Below are 21282 nucleotides of genomic sequence, written 5' to 3' on the forward strand. Positions count from 1 at the left end.
CATGATTTGGGTTTTTTATTCATTTATTCATTCGTTTGAGAATTATCTTAGGAAAGAGATTAAGGACTTCCTCTCACAGGAAGGAATTCTCAAAGTTCCACATCATTCAGAATTAGACCCTATGGTTATTTTACATGATTCAAATTTGTTTCTGTTTCAGACATTCCTGTCTCTTAGGCCTCCTTTTCTGCTTTCATTTTGCGCACTTTGGCTTTAGTGACCTGAATCCTTAGCAGATTAACAGCAGGAAATGTTGTCTGATAGTTCACTGCCAACATCTCATATGTGTGATGTGAAACTCTTTGTAAAAAACTGAGCCCGATGTTTTTGCTGGCCAAGAAGAAGCATGCTTCACTGGAAAGCTATTATCTACCACAGTGCATGTCTGAGCACAAAAGTCTGATTTCAAATAGAGGCTGAAATTGCTTCAACAAATGAAGGCAGAAACAGATTGTGGCTGAGTAAAAAAGGCCTCTTTTTTAAAAAGTAGAGAGGCTTCCCGTTCAGGAAGGGACTCTTGTCACCAATGTGCTAAAAGTATCTATGTACTGAATCTCAGTCAAAACATAGGGCAGCTCTATTGCATTTGAACAATTCATTCTGGTTTTGCCAGGACTATAGGCCATATGTGTGATTATATATAACTATCTTATGGTTTGGCCTATGATGTGCCAAAATATGCCAGTATACTCAATATATATTAACCATTTAGTGTGTGTTTGTAAATGATGATTGAATGTACACTCAGTTTATGGATAATAATAGTATTTTTTTAACAATTTCTCAGTTTTATACAATGAGATTTGTTTTTTATGAGAGAAATGGGATGATTTCCCTGCATAAGGAATAGGCTTTCAACAGTATCTCAGTCTCTATACCAGATTTCAGCATTAGAAATCCCAATGTATTGGGCTCCCTATCAAAAGAGCCTATTCAAGCTAACCAGCATTGGCTCTTGCTTTCCATGAGCTAGGCAATATGCTTTCCTGTCTAACCCCACAGAGCCAGCCTCTATAGAACCAGGGTATAGCTTCAGAGCTGACATATTTCTCACTTAGAACAGAACAGCAAGAAAAGAAACTTGAATAGGTAGGGATGCCCATTTTAAAGATGTTTCAAGGGAAGCCTGGATGGCTCAGCGGTTCAGCGTCTGCCTTCAGCTCAGGTCCTGATCCCAGGATCTGAGATTGAGTCCCACATCAGGCTCCTTGTGGGGAGTCTGCTTCTCCCTCTGTCTCTGCCTCTCACCCTCTCTGTGTCTCTCACGAATAAACAAAATCTTAAAAAAAAAAAAAAAGGTGTTTCAATAATACTAGATGAATTCTAATCTCTGGATAACCAAGCCAGGGAAGGAAATCACTGGTTTTTTTTAAAAAGTTATCAAGACCAGGAAAGAGTTTCATACCCCTATTTTAACAGAACACTCCAGATCATCATTGCTAACTTAGCGAGAATGTGGCAGAGATGAGGTGATGTGATACAGTCATTGAGAAATGTTGGTTTGAATGAGGTGTAACTGTCATGGCTTACTGAAAATGACTGTGTATTTAAAGAAAGAGCTGTCCATATATGCAACATCTTGACCGAAGAAATTTTGTGCCCACCTCTCTTGTCAGCCTTCTTTGAGTATACTGCCTGGATAACATGTGGGATCAGCACAAAGGCTGTTAACATCCCATTAAATCCTACCCCTGTGGGAATAGATGCTGGCAGTGGCAATATGGGTAATACTGTACTAACTTACTAAACTGAGCATTAAATGTACATATAAGCCAGGAGGCCTGAAAAGGAAGTACTAGATGCACACGAGGCAACTGGTACCATATCTTGCTACTTAGACCTTCCCAGCCACAGATCTCTCGAAAGACTCTATGGGCTATTTTCACCAACCAGACACCGTAATCTTTTAGTCCTGGGTTGACCACAACCTCTTGGTATTTTCCAGGCTAGAGTTTTTTCTACCAAGAGTCCAAAAGAGAAAAAAGGAAAACCTAACTTCCATAGAGTCCAGGTGTCTGATTGGGGCTCAGGATCTGGCCCTTGTTTGCCAAGCATTTCAGATGTTCCTGAACTATGGATAAGTTGTGATGCAATCAGTTAGAAATAAAGAGAATTCTAATTGACCTTTGGAAGGAAGGAAAATAGAAAAGTACTCAGTGGAAAAATGCAATTAGGGAAGGAAGCATGAAAAAAAAATGATGGCATTTTGCTTTAAGATTAATCCAATATAATGTGAGGGAAAATTCTTCAAATTCCTGCCATTGGCACTTGTTAGGCACATGTGTTGAATGCCTGCTATATCTGGGAACACTGTATCAGGAGCATTAAAAAGATGGGCAGTTTGCGGTCTTTGGGGAGTAGAAATATAGTTTCACAGCATAGAACAATACATGGAAAATTTTAATTCCCAAAAGAAAATGAATGGTCTATTTGAGGAAGACAAATGGTAGAAAGAATAAAGTACTTCTAGCGTTGACACGTCGTCAGATGTCAAATCAGCTAAAATAAGGTACAAAAGTATCTGTTTTCTTAAACGTTGTCAGTATCATAAATTTTCCTTTATATTAACACAAGTGGTTTTAAGCCTAAGGCAGTATATGACAAGAGGGTTTTGGGAGTCTCCCCCTCCCATTTTTCATTATGGTAGTTTAAAGAAAGGCATATGTAAATTCTGAGCAGACTTAAAATACAGGCAAGTCCTGGTGCCAGTTTGGTCCCCATCCCCTCCTGAGAAATAGGGACTGATGATGAGCTCCTGTTCTCAGAGCGACTTGCTCTGCCTCATTTTATTTGTGATTGTGCAGCTTCAGATAGATAATAACTATAACTATCTTCCTGAGCCAGGAGATTATATTTGACTTCACAAATTTCTCTTATTTCAGCATTTAGCCTTTGCTGGAGGAGAGCTTCATAGCTTTGTGAGACTAAAGCAAAAAAAAAAAATTGCTTTAGAGTCCTCATATTTAAGAATTTCAGGTCATAAACATAATTTAACTTAAAGTGAACATTTCGACTATGCCTGCATGAATCCCCTGGGACTCTGGAAAATGTGAAAATACCATGGGCCCACTTCAGAAATTCTGGTTTGATGAGATGGGTTTCTGGGCATTGGCATTTTTTAAATCCTGCCAGAATCCGCAGTTGAAAACCATAAGTTTAAAATATTGCTTCTACAACATTGGTTAAGATATGCTGGTAAGAAAATTTTTTCATGAAAAAGAAGTTGCCTTTTTAATCTCTTAATGGTATTTGACCAAAATGAAACTCCATAAAATAAATACAGGAGGCATGACGCCACAGGGAATGTCTTTATATATAGTCAGTAAGGGTGTAAGGTACATGCACAGAGAGATAGCTGTGATATAAGACAGAATAGGGAAAGTGCCCTCTTCATTGCTATATAATGCCATAGTGTCCAAAGGGGGGAGAGAGAAAAAAAAAGAAAGAATCACCTGTGGCGGGGAAGATAGGAAATGCTTGAAAGAAGTGGCACTGGGAAAGCCTCATGAAGATGAGAGAGACTTGACAGGCAGAAGGCAAGGTGTAGAGCATATGGGGACATTTAGAGCATCAATATGGGTAGGGGCTGAAATGGATTGAAACACATCAAACCTGTTTGAATCATGAGTTCATAGTGATCATCTAAAACAAAAGTTCTAATTGGTGGCTGTGGATGATGCTAGAGAGGACCTCATTATCTTGAAATTGGATGAAGAAAAAGAGTGAGCATTGATCCTGACTTTTGTCATCAAACTGTGTTTATGCAACAAATAATACTGACAAAGAGAAGTATCTCCTCATAGACCTACTCCAGCTAATAAATGCAGGAGGCATGATTAGGATTCAGATATGCTTATCTTGCGACCTCAAATTAATGGATCTGGGGCATTGATCATCAGTGACTGCTAATACAACAAAAAAAGACAAGAGTCATTTGATGCCTCCTGATTGAAATTGCACAGCATCACTCAATGGAAAACAGTCAAACCAGAATCAGATCAAGGTTCTAGATTTAAATGCCAGGTTTCAGGAAGTACAGGAGACAGAGGAACACATTAAATTATACCATGGAGATGCAAACAGTAAGGTCTAGACTGAGAGGGTACTACAGACAAATGACCTGTTCTCTTAAATTAATTTCAAGGTTAAAACCAAGATAAATGGTGAACTTGCAGACTGAGGCTAAAGAATTGCATCAGCCAATTATAGTGTATGAACTTCTCAAACTTAAAAAGAAACAAAAATCTTTGAAACGACTGGGAAAATTAAAGTACTGACAGTCTCTGACTTACAGTGTTTAACTTAGAATTTTTTGACTTCTTGATGGTGTAGAAGTGACACATGTTCAGTAGAAACTGTACTTCAGATTTTGAGTTTGCATATTCTCTATGTGGTAGATACTCTCCCCTGAGGCTAGGCACAGGGAGCAGCTACAGCTCCCAGACAGCCATGCCACCACCAGGGTAAATAGTTGATACTCAAAGCCATTCCAAGTCCATGCAGCATTCTGATTGTTACTTTCGGCGCCTATTCACTGAACTACCTGAGATGTGCAATACTTAATTATAGAATAGACTTTGTGTTAGGTGGTTTTGCCCAACTCTAGGCTGATGGTAAATGTTTTGAGCATTAGGCTGAGCTGTAATGTTTGATAGGTTAGGTACATTAAAAAATGCATTTTTAACTAGGGTATTTTCTTTTTTTTTAACTCAGGATTTCTCTTTTTCTTTTTTAAACTTAGGATATTTTCAACTTACAATCAGTTTATGGAGTGCAACCCCACTGTAAACTGAGGAAAGTTTGTAATGACTAGATATTTGATGATATCAAATACTGATTGCTGATGAGTAGATATTTGATGATATTAAAGACCCACTTTGTTGAGATGGGATAAAGGTATTGAGATTATGGGTTTTTTTAAAGTTTTTTATTTATTTGAGAGAGAAAAAGAGTATGGAGGAGCAGAGGAGGAGGGTGGGGGACAAGCAGACTCCACGCTGAGCATGGAGCCCAACATCAGGCTTGATCCCAGCACCCTGAGATCATGAACTAAGCTGAAACCAAGAGTTGGATGCTTAGCTGAGCCACCCAGGTGCCCTGAGATTACATTTTAAAAAGAGTAGAGTTACAAATTAAGACATAAAGAGGTAATTATTTGCTGAAATACTTCAGAATAATCAGGGGAAGAATGAATTGAGTAGAACTCTAGATGACCCAAGGTGGTGGTCCTCCAAAAACATTTTTTGACACTGGGTGACAGGTTTGCAAGGCCTCATTATAGTGTCCCCTCTACTTATGTATATATTTGAAATTCCCCATACTAAAGCACTTGAAATTAATTTTTTAAAATTATTCTTCTAATGGGCAAATAAAAATAACAAATTTTACTACAGACTAGCCAGATGATGCTGGTTGGTACATTGAAAACCAACGTTTTACAAACAGTATTGTTAAAGATATTGAATGACCTTTGACTTGTGGGAAGTTTCACTGATGCTACAGAAAGGCTTATCCATTTGCTGTATTTGAGTGGTGATGGTGGATGTATCCTCTTGAATTTAGTGCCCAAAGAAAGCAAAGCCTTTGAATCCTTAGCTAATCCATCATTATCTTGTTCATAGTTTGGATTCCCTAATTGTGTGATGTAGATCTTGAGCAGTCACTTCCATCTGACACCCAGCCTCTGTTTGTTACTAGATATGTTGGGTTTGCATGCAGGCATTTCAGACTTGGGATTCCTATGTGTGTGTATACATAGGATGAGAAGCATGGCAGCTTTTCCTAGAATGATTTTACTTTTACCTTTAGTATGTGTTGTAACTATAAAGTTTTTGATTTCTCTAAAATGTTTAAGCTCAATAAAAATTTTAAGTTTTCATTTACTCATGATAAAAGTAAAATCGTTTGGAACTTTATTAACTTTTTAAAGCATTTAATAAATTATTAACAATTTAAAATAAGACATGAAATATTTTTGTCGGTGTTCCTCTCTTTTTAATTAATAGACCTTTTGTGAGCAGTTTTAGGATTACAGAAAAATTAAACAGAAAGTACAGTGACTTTTCATATAACCTCTTCAAACTCCCATCTCCCACCCCTCTTTCCGTGTTTTGTACTTTTATAGCATTTTATATCCATGTGCTACATTTATTATCATTACTGAAACAATGTTGTTACATTATTATTAACTGAAGTCCATAGTGTACATCAGGGTCCACTCTCTGTGGTACTTTCCATGGGTTTGGACAAATGTATAAGGACATGTATCCGCCATTATAGAACCATTCAGGGTGGTTTCACTACCCTGACAATTCTTTATGCTCCATCTGTTCACTCTTCCCTCCTCCCTAACCTCTGGCAACCGCTGATCTTTTTACTGTCTTTATAGTTTTGCCTTTTTCAAAATGTCGTATAGCTGGAATCATACATACAGCTTTTTCAGAGTGGCTTCTTTCACTTAGTAATAGGTATTTGAGGTTTCTCCTTGTCGTTTCATGGCTTGATAGTTCATTTATTTTTAGTTCCAAATAACATTCCATTGTTTGGATTGTTACACAGTTTATTTATCCATTCACCCACTGAGGGGCATTTTGATTGTTTCTAAGTTTTGGCAATGTTGAATAGAGCTGCTATAAGTATTTACACACAGGTTTTGGTATATATCAAATTTGTCTAAGTATCTTGGAATATGATGGCTGGGTCATATATTAAAAGTGTGTTTAGTTTTGTAAAAAACTGCTAGACTGTCTTCCAAAATGGCAGAGCCATTTCTACTACCAGGGAATAGGAGTTCCTGTTGTTTCACATCTTTGCCATCATTTAGTGTTGTTTGTGTTTAGAATTTCAGCCATTCTAATCGATGTGTAGTGGTTATCTTCTTTTAATTTGCAGTTCTCTAATAGTATATGATGAACATCTCTCCATATGCTTTTTCGACATCTGTATGTCTTTGGTGAAGTATCTGCTCAGATCTTTTGCACAGTTGTTAATTTGATTGTTTTCTTATTGAATTTAAGAGTTTTTTGTGTAGTTTGGATACCAGTCCTTTACCAAATATGTCTCTGCAAATATTTTATCCCATTCTGTGGCCTATCTCTCCATTCTCTTAAAGTTTTTCTCTTTTGACACACTTCTGCTAACATTCAACACTTTCATGAGTCAATTTGGAAAATTTTTAAATTAAAATAGTTAAGAAGGAAAGTTGTTCATATTGTTGGGGATTTACCCTTCTTTAGATATACAGAGTCTTTGACTGTTGGGCTGTTATATTCCCATTTATCAGAAACAGAAACCTAATGTTTTAGTGAAGAAAAGAGAGCAGAAAGAAGGCAGTCCATCATTAGTATATTACTCTAGGACAGCAAAATCAACTTTTCTGGATGTTCAAGGGTTAATAGTGAATGATAATCATGAACTGTTAATGTCCCTGAGTCAGAGACATAACTTGACTCACACAAAACAACAGACAAGACTAAAAACTATTATCTTCTCTGGTTAGGTAAATTATCTGTTAATTTATAAAAACCTCTGTCAACATTGTTTACTCAATTCTTGACTCATTATGGCTATATATAAATACACCCAATGAAGTAAAGAAACTAGATTTGATAATTTAATGAATATCATGTCTTCAGCCACCAAATATTTAAATTCTTTAAAAGTTTCAGTCTGATTTTAGTCAAATATGTTAGATGTTATTACCTAAAGACATACACTACCTTGTAAAGTTGGACAGTATGCAAAAAATGATAATAATAATAATCTGAGTTAGAAGAATCCAGAATTTGGGAGAGTTGGGAGTGATCCTCGCTAAGGCTGAAAGATAGATCCAACTCTATCCGCTGGCTGTCTTATCACATGTTGCAGAAGGGTGCTGAAGTCTAATCCAGCCTCCATGCGAAAGAGCCTTGTAATCATTAGTAATGTTTGCCATGACACAGGGGACCCAACCTGAAGCCCATGACAGCCTTGCTCCATAGAATCATATATCATCACTCCAGGGTGAGAAAATGCATCTAAAAGGCTTTTCCAGTGTCATCCAGCTAGCTGTGGTGATATTTAGTAGATAGGAATTCTACTGTTTACATATGACCATCTATAGTAGAGCCTAGACTACTGATCTTGGTTCTTAGGGGGGAAAAAAACAAACTCCAGTGTGAAGAACGGACCACTATGTAATTATCTTAAGATCTGTTTGTAGTGTTCAAAATATGTTTAAAATATTCAGTAAAAAAAATACCTCATCTATTTAAGAGAGAGCTATGAATCATTAATAGAAATCAAATTGTGAGAAGCCAGAAAAGTAAGATCTAGTTAGTATAGGGTCTGTGCCTGAGCTAATCCATACCACCTGTTAGACCAAAGGAAGAACACAGCAGCCAGAAGACAGCTAATTAAAACAATGCCCAAGGCAGCCTGCTGCGTATTCAGAAATAATTCCACAATTGAGGGGCTGCTGGGTCAGAGAATATATAAGGCTCTGTAGAGAAGAGTTTATTTATTTGTATTTGTATTTGTATTTGTATTTGTTTTGTTTTGTTTACTTTTACTCATTGAGAAAGTACTTGGGCCAGATACTGGTATGTGTTTGGGTGTGTGTATGGGGGTGGGGGGTGTAGGTGTGTGTAAATATTGTGGTCTAGCTAAAAGCACTTAAGTAGTAAGCAGGTAATTAATTTCTACAGAAAGAGCAGGATACATTAATCCTGAACTGCTTATTGGCTCCACAAGACAATATAAATGTGCTCCGACAGCAAAAACACATACATACCAAGTGCTATATTACAGATCCTTCTACTTGTTGGTCACTTGGGCTATGATCACTACTGTTTATGGAAAGCTTGATATGTGCCATTACTGGACCAAGTTTGAATACTTTATTTTATTGTCAACCATCCCAAAGAAGAAGGTGGTATCATATACCCATTTTATAGAGGAAAAAACAGGTTCACATAGCTGCAAAGAACATAATGAAGATTCAAACCCAGATTGATTTGCTAAAGCCACTACTCCTCCATTACATAATATTGCCTCTCTCATTGGACTGAACCTCTGGGTTCTTATCTGTAAACTGAATACCAGTAGAAGCATTGTAAGTACCAATTTTTTAATGAAAACTTTATAATCTGTTAAACATTCAGACATGATAAGCTGTTACTTAAAAATAAAAGATTTAGGCCAATGAGCAGCATTTTATTGTCCTACCACTTATTCGTATCCATTGAACAATGTTATTATGTAGTTTTGCCAATATGTAATTTATTTTCATGCATTATTAAACTTTTTTCAAACACATCATTGATTATTTAGCTGGCTACAATTTAGGCTTTACTTTTCTATCATAGATTTATCTTTTTTTCTAAACAGTCATGCTTCAGGGAGCTGAGCAATTAACTTCCAATATAATTACAGTTGTGTAATAATACATAGCATTTACAGGTTTCTGAAAACTTATTATTTTGGCATGCGTACTGTCTATCAGTTTTTACATCTCTCATTGTTACTACATCAAATCTTAAAGGCAAATATGCTTAATGTATTAGGAATGAAATGTTGGTACTATGCAAAAAAACGTGGTTTAGTTTAATTGTTGCCAGGTCATCCTCTCAGTCCCCAAGGCCAGGTTGAAAGACCTTTGAAGGATTCCATGGAAATGTGATACTGGGTCTCATGGTAAATTAAACCAATAGATTTTTTCTTCTCAGATGACTGCCTTTTTACTTTCTGCCGATGACTGCATTATGGTAAAAAAAATATATATATAGCATATATGTCTGTATCTTATATTTATAAATAACTAAAATCTTTAAACTTAATGAATATTTTATGTTTAATAGAAAGGATTTCTTGAAATTAAGAGAAAGTTGAACACTGTGATCAAAACTGAAATTTATAACAAAAAAAAAACCACAAAAATAAACTAACGAAGTTAACAGTCTTTAGAAAGCAATCCATAGCTAGAATTTCTAAATAAGGTTTGGAATACAAAGTCTTAAGGGGGAGTTTGCCTAAGATAAGGAGTAGGGTTGATTCTTCCCAGACTGCAAATCTGGTTGTGTGGGGACCAAGTTAGGGCATTCTGAAACACAGTTTTTGTTGGTCCTTTGTGTTCTTTCACTTTGTATATTTCACAAGATATTTCAGACTTCCAAGCCCCACATCATTTCCCCAGATACTTCTCTTTAGAAACCATCTGCAGGTTGCCTGTACTTACTCAGTGGCACAGGTGAGTTTTGGTTTTGTTTGTTGGTTGTAGGGACAGGCTTTTGTAGGTGTGGGCCCACTTTATTGAACCTTTTCACTAGTTACAGAGGAGATGGCAAAGTGATCACATTGAGCATCACATACTGAACGCTTGCAGCAAGCAGTGTGTTAAGTTTTACCCATTTTTATCCGTGGCAATTGAGAGAACTTCATATGTTTTGACTTGTTTTTCTATTTTGTTTTCCATAGAAACGCTCCAGAGGCCAGGTGCTGTTTGATAAAGTATGTGAACATCTGAACTTACTAGAAAAGGACTATTTTGGGCTTACGTATCGAGATGCTGAAAACCAGAAGGTGAGTGATTAAAAGCAATACAAAGCGTATGTCTTGAACTACTCATTACTGTGAGAAAGGGAATGAAAACTGAATAGGTAAATAATTTTCTCTGCTTCCACTCCTGTATTTACTCCTTTGAGTCCCTAAATGCTGTTAATCACCTAATTTCTTTATGAAAGCTATTATTGACAACTTCCTTTAATCTTGAATATTCTGGAAAGAGTAAGTCAGCTTTTCACCTGTAAGTTATTAATGGTTCTAGGAAAGCATTTTATATGGTTCTTTCCCTGGATGATACATTTCAGTGGATTTGAAAATCAAATAAATGATTTTGAAAATCAAATGCATTGATAGTTACATAGAAAATATGTTCCCTGACTGCTGTCTATTCTTAATTCATCTTAGTTTGCTTTCATATTCTTGGATAATCAGAATATGACATGGGTATTTGCTTACCAAACCCTTGTCCAATGTATTCAGCAGGTATTTAATGTTTAATGTAATAACCTCTATAGACTCTTACACCTGAGTAATACAGTCTGTTTGGGGCTTTGCCTCACTAATTCCCACAACTACCTGAAAAATAAAGAAGAAACTGTTTCCACTGTGTCCATGCTAGGAACTAAGTCACAGAAATTTTGCTCAAAGATGTTATTTGTTTTGATGTTGTGCAATGAATCATACTTAATACCTACCCAATTCACTGAACAATGTCTAACTTCATTATTAAACATCTGAGTTTTCTGGTGAGGAAAATAATAAATCTCAAGCAGGTGTTCATTTGTTAGCAAAGTGCCTAAGAATTTATAATCACAGAAATCACTTTGTGGGACTGAATGGCAAGGACATTGGTGGACATCATGTATCTTTAATTTGTTCATAACTTCTATGAACCTAGAATCCACTATTTTTTTTCCTCCCGTTTCTGTGCTGGCTTGAATCTTTGAAGGTTGTGTTGTAAAAGGAAAGAGTTTTGTCACGCATGAATTGTGCACACATACACATTTTCTCATTAGACTAGTGCAGGGCCTGAGGATGGGCAAGCAGATGTAGGAGAAGGACCCAGCTTGGAGGGACTGCCAGCAACCATTCCCTTTCAGATATACTCAGTGCACAATCATCATCAGGTTATTCTTATTCTTCTCTGGTTCAAATTCAAACTGTCATTTCCTTTTCAGAATTGGCTGGACCCTGCTAAGGAAATAAAAAAACAAATTCGAAGTAAGTTCTTTTGGATTATTACACATGATAATGTGAAGATTTTCAGAGAGCACGGTGGTCTGAATCCATGGCCCAAACCCACATGGCTCGTGTGAAAACTGCTTGTTTGTTTGTTTGTTTGTTTGTTTTAAAGATTTTATTTACTTATTCATGAGAAACAGAGAGAGGCAGAGACACAGGCAGAGGGAGAAGCAGGCTCCCTGCAAGGAGCATGATGTGGGACTCAACCCCGGGATCCCAGGATCATGCCCTGAACCAAAGGCAGATGCTCAACCACTGAGCCACCCAGGTATCCCAAAAACAGTTTTTTAAAAGCCATATTAAGATATCAAGTTTTATCTTTGACAGTTTGGTTTAGCTTAAATACCCATTTTTAATCATTACAGCTCAGGAATAAAATGACTGTGACATTTGACTTATTCCCCTGCTTGCACACACAGTGTGCAAGATGATTAATCAGGTGATGCTCCAATTGGCATTGGAGCCATTAAAATTAACCATTTGAAAGTTCCAAACTTAATTATTAATGTTAAATTAAGCCTGTCACAAAAGTATAAAAGTTAAGCTAAAGATAATAGTTATTAAATGGTTTAGAAATGGAATAACATCAGACTGAAATTTACCATTGGTAACAACCTCTTTCCTTGGTCCCTAATGCAAGTTAAGAAATCCATGTTTCCTAATAATTGCAAGAGTAACCCACAAAACTGAAATACACGTAGCTAGTAAGTACGAGACAAGTTGCTAAATCTCACTAAAAATTAAATGCAAATTAAAAATGACATCATTTTTCACTTATTTAGGTTAACAGAGATTTAAAAGTTTACTAATACACTGTACTGGCAACTATGTACACAACTGGTACAAGTATAAATTGGTACAATCTCTGAAGAGAGTACTCTGTCAGCATTTATTAAAATTTAAAATGTGCTTATTCCTTAACCCCTAATTTTACTTATACAAATTTATCCAGCATATGTGTAAGAGAAGAAAATGTGCAAATATGTACATGTATAAAGTCTGTTTTAGTACTATTTGCAACAGCAGAAAACCAGGAACAATGAAAATATCCATTTATAAAGAACTAACTAAATCAATCATGGAATAACCATACTTTGAAATACTAAGCAACTCTTAATAGAATGAGGTAGAATGTGTCTTAGTTCTCATTAGTGAGACAAGTCTTTTTTGTTTCAAAGAAGTTATGCATGTACATATATGTACATGTGTGTGCGTGTGTATTCCATATATATTCTACACATATTCCATATGTATATATGAAATAAATTTTGGAAGAGCACAAAAGCTGTCAATAGTAAATACTTTCAGAAGTGGCATCACAGTTTAAGGGGTTGAGAAAGGAATTGTTTTTCTTTTTCTTTTTAACCTTTTTCTTTTTTTTTTTTTTAAATTTTTTTTTATTTTATTTATTTATGGTAGGCACACAGTGAGAGAGAGAGAGAGGCAGAGACATAGGCAGAGGGAGAAGCAGGCTCCATGCACCGGGAGCCTGACGTGGGATTCGATCCCGAGTCTCCAGGATCGCGCCCTGGGCCAAAGGCAGGCGCCAAACCGCTGCGCCACCCAGGGATCCCTTTTTAACCTTTTTCTATAGCTCTTTTACCATAGACATTAATCTTTATATATACTAGTTAATTTTTTTAAGCAGTTTATTTTTTGTCAAGAAAATTGATAAATTTTTTCAAACAACTGATTTTAGCTGAAGAATGAACTTAAGAGCTGTTCATTAATAAGAATGCTATGCCCATGGAAGTTTTCAATAACTTCCTGTTCAAAAAAAGCAAGTATTTCCAGTGCCTTTGAATGTGCTGAGATAATTGAAACACATCAAGTACTAATAAAAAGTATAGTAGTGAGCTGTTTGAAATGGTTTGATACAAGATAATATCTTAACTTTTAGATCTTTACAGAGGCTGATGATATATACAACTAAACATCTTTACCATATTTTTGAGAGAAATTTGATAATCAAATTTGATAGAAATAAATTGGAATTGAAACTAGGGACATCTCCAGTTGTGAAAACACTCCTCCTTTTTGTTCCAAGAGTCCTAATACAAAGGGTAAGATGATGACTGTGTTCTAAGAATTCTTCTGTGGAGTTACTAAAAACAGATGTGTTGAATATATATCCTAACATGTGTGCATAAAGTCCTCTATATTCATCTAAATAATGAAATTCCGTTTCCTACTTGGGTGATTTATATTTGTAAAGCCCTTTGAAAATATATTAAATATTCAGGATAAGTCACAATATTGGCAGAAGAAGAGCTATATAAATGTCCATTTTCTTATCTGCTGTTGATGGAATCCTCCCCCGCCCCCCCCGCCTTAACTTCCCATTTATCCTATCTTGTACCTTCTGCAAGCTTGATCTCATGACCCTGAGATCATGACCAGAGCCAAACCAAGAGTTGGATGCTTAACCAACTGAGCCACCTAGGCACCCCTCCTAACTTCCTTTCTAAGAGAAGAAAGAGGACAATCAGAACATTTAAATCAGAACATTTAAAGGATATTTTCATCATGCGGATTAGGCACTATTTGTGACTGCAACGTAAAGAAAACTAAGTGACAATCCTGTAGATAAAGGAGGAAACAAGGACAATTGGAATTGTTTAATTGAACTTGATATTTTTATCTGTATTCCTTATCATTTCCTGTGTACCGAAATGCCCTTTCCACAAAATTTACATTCTATCAAGGCAGAGAACTATTATCATATCCAATGGAATTATTGTACCATTACCTCCTTTCCCTAAATATAAATAACAGGGAAATGCAGATCAAAACCACAATGAGATACCGCCTTAACCCTGTCAGAAAAGCTAATATCAAAAAGACAACAGGAGCGCCTGGTGGCTCAGTCTGTTAAGTGTCCAACTCTTTTTTTTTTTTTAAAGGTATATTTTTGGTATATACTGGTATATTTCTTTTTTTTTTTTTAATTTCTTTTTAATTTATTTATTTATGATAGTCACACAGAGAAAGATGAGAGAGAGGCAGAGACATAGGCAGAGGGAGAAGCAGGCTCCATGCACCGGGAGCCCGACATGGGATTCGATCCCGGGTCTCCAGGATCGCACCCTGGGCCAAAGGCAGGCGCCAAACCGCTGCGCCTCCCAGGGATCCCCAAGTGTCCAACTCTTGATTTCAGCTCAGGTCACAATCCCAGAGTCGTGAGACAGAGCCGTGTATTGGACTCTGCATTAGACATGGAGCCTGCTTAAGATTCTCTCTGTCCTTCTCCCTCTGCTTCTGCCCTCCCTCACCAACAAACAAGGGTTGGTGAGGATGTGGAGAAAAAGAACCCTTGTGCACTGTTGGTGGGAATGTAAGTTGGTGTACCCACTTGGAAAACAGTATAGACAGTCCTCAAAAAATTAAAAATAGAAATACCATATTTTCCAGTAATTCCACAACTGGGTATTTACCCAAAGAAAACCAAAATGCTAATTAAAAAAGATGTACACTCCCCTGTGTTCTTTGTAGCATTATTTGCAATAATCAAGATATGGAAATCACTCATATATATGTGATTATATATAATGGAATATTACTCAGCCATAAAAAAGAATGAGATATTGCTGTTTGCTATAGCATGGATGGACCTAGAGTGTACTATGCTAAGTATATAAGTCAGAGAAAGACAAATATTATATGATTTCACATGTGTGTGGAATCTGAAAAACAAACAAAAAAAGTAAAAACAGATCCACAAATACAGAGAACAAGCTCTGGCTGCCAGGGACAGGGAGACGGGTGGGCAGAGATGGGTGAAGGGGAGTGGGAGATACAAGACTTTCAGTTATAGAATGAATAAGCTACAGAGATGAAAGATACCAACCACATAAAAGGGACATAGTCAGTGGTATTATAATAATGTTGAATAGTGACAGATGGTAGCTGCACTTGTGAACATAGCATGTCTATGAGTTGTCAAATGTCTGGAGTTGTCAAATCACTATATTGTATGTCTGAAACTAACATTGAGTGTCAACTATAGTTCGATTAATATATATATATATACATACATATATGTGTATCAAAGGATGTTTCCATTCTTTTCTTGCTATAGGTACATAGTATGTTCCTAGAATGAGATCTTCAAGAAAATGGCAGTCAACCTGATAAAGCTTTTAAGTTACAAGTTGACGAGAAATAGAAAATTCTGAAACTGAAGAGTTTGTTCTTATGAAAAAAATAAAATTCTAGCTATTTTTGTGGAGACCCAGATGTTTAAATATCTAAGTTGCTGTATTTTGTGATATAAATATACTATATTTATGATATAATGATTTCATGATATAGAGTATATGATCTGTATACTATATATAGTAATTAATTTATAGTAATTTTATGCTGTGAATGCAGCATTCTCAAAATTTTTAAGATTTGGCAGCCATATAATACTAAAATTAGAATTTTTTATAAAAATGAACTTTCTTCAGTTTCATAGTTTTCCATCATGAATTTGTGATTTGAAATTCCATATCAAGGGTAACCGAGTGGGGAAAAAGGGAGAGAAACCATGAGAGACTCCTAACTCTGGGAAACAAAGGTTGCGGAAGAGGAGATGGGTGGGGGCATGAGGTAACTGGGAGTTGGGCACTAAAGAGGGCACGTGATGGAATGGGCACTGGGTGTTCTACTATATACTGGCAAATTGTAAATAAAATTTAAAAAAAAAATTAATGAAATTCTATATCGGCGTTATAGGATAGGAATATCATTTTAATGCGTTCAAGTGGTTTCATTTCCTGTGTTTAACCATGATCACCATCTGAGCAGATTCAGGCTTGCAAGACCATTCGTTACATAATCATGGCTTCCCACTCAATTTGTTTCTATCAGATTCTTTATGGGGATATATATTTGAGCTTTAATCTACTTCTTGTTAATTTTGAATCTTATGCTTCATTTAACTAGTTTTTTTTTTCCTTGATTGGGGCAAGTTTTCTTAAACTGCCCACTCTTTAAAAATAATACCCCACAAAACCTTGTCCTTATTTGAGTTACAACCTCATTAAAGTGGATTTTTTGGGATTAGCAATTTTCAATATATGGTCCCCAACCCCACCTGTACTCAAACCACACAGGGCTTATTAAAACCACAAATTCCTAAGGCCATTTTCCAAATCTCTGGAATAAAAATCTCTGGATGGAGCCTAGGAATTGACATTTTTAGCAAGCACCTCAGATACTTCCTTAAGTTATCTATAGATTGAAATTCATTTTCCTGCCATGAGGATTTTTGCTTTGAAATATCTTTCTTTAAAATATTTTCAAGATTTTATTTATTTTTTAGACAGAGTATGCACGGGCAACTGAGTGGAGGAGCAGAGGGGGAGGGAGAAAGAATCTGAAGCAGACTCCACCCTGAGCACAGAGCCCCACGTGGGGCTCAGTCCCTTAATCAGGTGATCATGACCTGAGCCAAAACCAAAAGTCTGACATTTAACCGACTGAGCTACTCAGGTGCCCCTCTTTCTTATACTTTTATTATGTCTAAGTTTATCTTGAATTTATTGTGAGATTGTTTAATTACATTGATAAACTACTTACTGGGTTCAAGGCATAGTTTGAAATGAATAAAAAATGATAAAAGAGCAATAAATCCATTTCCCATAACTAATCTGTTAGTTTTCATTCCAGTTGCTTGAGGGAAAGCCAGCTCTCATTCATGAACCTCACCATTGGCAAGCAGTAAAGGGATCCATTTTAGCAAAAAGTGAATAGGAAAGTAAAATCAAATCCGACCATTTTTTGAATAACAAGAGGATTTGGAAAAATAATCACTAGAAATATATTGGATTGAGAGATAGCTTATAATTCTTACAGCGCATGTTTCAGTAATATTTTCAGAGTGATTTAAAAAGGATATTAAGGGACGCCTGGGTGGCTCAGCGGTTTAGCGCCTGCCTTGGGCCCAGGGCGTGATCCTGGAGTCCCTGGATCGAGTCCCACGTCGGGCTCCCTGCATGGAGCCTGCTTCTCCCTCTGCCTGTGTCTCTGCCTCTCTCTCTCTCTCTCTGTGTGTCTCTCATGAATAAATAAATAAAATCTTTTTAAAAAATTAAAAAAATAAAAAGGATATTAAGCAGCCAGTGATACTTGGCTTTATGCCAGTTCCCTATAAGGCACTTCAGGTGGTGATCTTACCATGTGGAATTTTAAGTATATTATAAATGGTAGTGTTGAGAATAAATTAGAACTAATAAATGTACCTGTACCGTTTATGACAGAAATATAGGTAATCTATGCAGCTAAGTATTTGCCTCATACTTGAGAGAATAACCCAAAGAAAGAAGCTGGCATTTAAAATACTACCCCTTTCTTCTGAATGTTTGCAAAGGACTGGTGGAGAAAATGGAGTTTCCAGAAGTCATTTAATGGGGGAGGTGGGTGTGTTTGGGTACCTGAGAAGGACATTTGAAGCAGAAGGGCTGGACTGTGAGGTCACAGAATCAGTGAAAGGAAGTGGCTACAGCTTGGGGTGTGGATAAAAAAGGCTTCCAGTATAGAAGCCAAGGAGACTGGGAGGTATTTTTCAGTAGTGCATTCAGAATACAAGTAGGGTCTACACTGTGGCATTTTGTGGTTATTGCATGAAGAGAACAAATGTCCAGTGAAGGAACACCCAGAGTTTTATAAGTTACTGCATTAAAAGGCCAGAAGGAAAGGATGAAGTGAATATGAGTTAAAGGGGTGATCAGGTAAAGAGAGAGAGAGTAAATGGAGAAGAGAAGAAAATGTTTTTCCATGTTTATAATGATAAACTATACACAAGTAGAGACAGTATGGATAAAATGGAGAGCTTAGGAAGGCTCTGCAGTGTTTCAGGTGTAAGCATGGACAGTACAGAGAGTAGGTGACTATAAGCTGCCATCTGGATGATTCTTTTCATTGCTGAAGAGGAGGCCATAAGGAGATGCCATAGCATAAAGAATGGCAACGTGTAACTAGCACTCATCCAAGTCGTGGGCTCACAAGGAGATGTAGAATTTTGTAAAGCACGGTTAATATATTCGAGCGTCTCTTGAATCACAAATTTTCCCAAATAAGAAAAGAATTTTCAGCCTAGAGAGTAGCTCGCTTAAATAGTCACTACGAGAAACCCTTCCATAAAATAAAAATATCTTGAAAATTTCCTTGACATGTATTATAATGGGATTTGACCTGTAATAAACAAAGGAGAAAGGACAAAGGAAATGGGATTATGTCTCTACTGTTGGTATGTGAACTATCCAGAATTTCATAGCAGTAGATCCAGTCAATTCCAGACTTGTCTGATTGAGGATTATCCATATCATTTACACTTTTTTCCCTCTTGTAAAGGCTTACCTTTGTCCAAAAGAGGAAGTTTAGTCAATTTCCAAGCTAGTTAGAAGCACGAGTAATGGATTTGGGGAAAAGATTAAAAACTAGATGAAGTTTTCAGATGTATCTGGATTTCATTTCACTTGAGACTTTGCTGTTTTCCACCGAGGAGCAAATGTTGCCTGGGTGTTAGTACTTGGAATTATGGTAGCTCTATCAGAATAATAAGTATAAAGGTATTTTTCTGAGGTTTCATTCTAATTTTTCTCTTATCTCTGCAGGTGGTGCTTGGCACTTTTCATTTAATGTGAAATTTTACCCACCAGACCCTGCCCAGCTATCTGAAGACATCACCAGGTATTTGAAAGTTGGCTATGAAAAAGGCAGGCATAGCAGGAGCTTCTCTTTATTCTCTGAGGAAGAGCATGCTTACATCTGGTAACCTTTCAGTCATCCATGCCAGAAATGGCAAACCAAAGGCAACTGAGTGAGAGCAAACATCTGATGAGATGATTTGCCAAATCCTATCTGTTCACAGTTGAATCTATGGTGCTAAGCTGATACTTCCGTCTGCCTGACCCTTGCGGGAAAACATGCGGAATTGAGATGCTGTCATCCACCCACCTCAGTCAAATTGGATGGGATTCAGCCTTAAATGATATAGCAATTCCTAGTGCTCCTGCTCTAAAACTCAGAGTAAAAATGTGTCTTTGGATGCTTGTGCCTTTTATATAACCAATCTGATACACGACAGCTATTTAAAAAAAAAAAATCGTACACAAGTGCACACGGATACACATAAACATGTATACATTTCAGAGTTTACTTTCTCTATGCTGTCTGTACAGAGAAAATGATTCATTCATGTTGGGAAAGGAAAACATTTTAAGAAAGGAAACTAATGTAAAAATATTCTGGTGCCGTGACTGAGCTTTGGGTGTGAGAGGAGATCCCTTTATGAGGCTATCCTGGGTTTGCCATGTGTTCCTCTAGGCTTCTCCAAATCCTGCTTTGGAACCTTCCAGCTGACTTTCTCACCCTGTTTGGTAGTAAGTTTACAGCCAATCAGAGTGACATTGTGCAGTGTGTGCTGAATTTTCTGTGTAAGCCTCACATGCTGCTTGGAGGGCTTTTCAGAAAAGAGGAATTACTCAAAAAAACTCCAGTCACTGGCTATGAGTAAAAATAAGTTCACCAGACATATTAGGAGAAGAGTAAAAAATAGTTAAAAAAAGATTTATTTTATATTTGTATTAAATCAAGGGAAATTGATGATTTCTTATTTAAAGATGCTTTTTAAAAATATTAAAGAACCTCTTAATTGTGGCTACTTTATTGGTGATAGAGCCAATATACCTGGATTTGAAATGTTAGTGCATGGTTCCTTTCTATTTGTGCAGTATTTATAGAGCCTGTGGAATGCGTAGAAACTTTTGTATCTGTATTATGTGGAATTTACTTACATCATCAGCTTAAAATCACATTTAGAGGGGACCTTAAGACTTTAATCGTTGTCTTCATCTTCAACAGATTAACAATTTATTTCTTATATGAAAGGTGCAGGTGTATTTTATTATTATATCTATGTGCTTGGGCCAGGAAGGGTTTTATTAAAAGTCATCAATGTTAACACTTACGTTGGAGTCTTCTGCAGTTAGTATTATATCATAAATCTTAAAAAGCAAAAAGCAGAGAAGATAAGTCAGCTATCAGTGGATGGAAATATCTGTGTGATATTTTGACCATACTATAAGAAAATGTTTTCTATTCCTTGAGTATAAAGCTGTTTACTTGTTGTGATGAGGTTCTCAGATTTTAAAGTAGTAATTCTTCAGTTAGTCTTCATATCAATTGGATTCTAGGAAATTCTCTAAAAAAAGAAGACGACGACTTGAAATGGGAACAGTTGTTATCATAAAGAGACCACTGCATCAGGAATGCAGGAACTTGAGAGCAGTTTATGATGTGCAGTTGTTGAGTTACCTGCAATCTGTTGTGGTCATATGGCAGGACCTTTAACTGAGACATCAAAATGACACTTCCTTAAGGCTGGTAGAGACCTAATAATTGCACTTAGCAGCACCATTTTTGTATTATAATCCCCCCAACCAGAGATTTTAGGGAGTGTGTTGGGGTAATTTGAGTTTAAATGTTAGTTTTTTTAAAAGATGTTAAAGAAAT

The 21282-nt window shown here is 36.5% G+C and overlaps 1 protein-coding gene across 50 annotated transcripts in view; it reads left to right on the forward strand.

The window, feature by feature from the left end:
• EPB41L3 (erythrocyte membrane protein band 4.1 like 3) overlaps positions 1–21282 on the forward strand; it is a 227621-nt gene that overhangs the window by 165536 nt on the left and 40803 nt on the right. For all 50 annotated transcript variants that reach the window (XM_072734974.1, XM_072734980.1, XM_072734985.1 and 47 more), the window contains exons 4-6: positions 10453–10557; positions 11718–11760; positions 19383–19458. In XM_072734974.1, coding sequence (XP_072591075.1) covers positions 10453–10557; positions 11718–11760; positions 19383–19458 — 224 coding nt within the window. The remainder of the gene's footprint in view (positions 1–10452; positions 10558–11717; positions 11761–19382; positions 19459–21282) is intronic.

Source organism: Vulpes vulpes, chromosome 13 (genome assembly GCF_048418805.1).
Source record: "Vulpes vulpes isolate BD-2025 chromosome 13, VulVul3, whole genome shotgun sequence".
NCBI classification, from domain to species: domain Eukaryota; kingdom Metazoa; phylum Chordata; class Mammalia; order Carnivora; family Canidae; genus Vulpes; species Vulpes vulpes.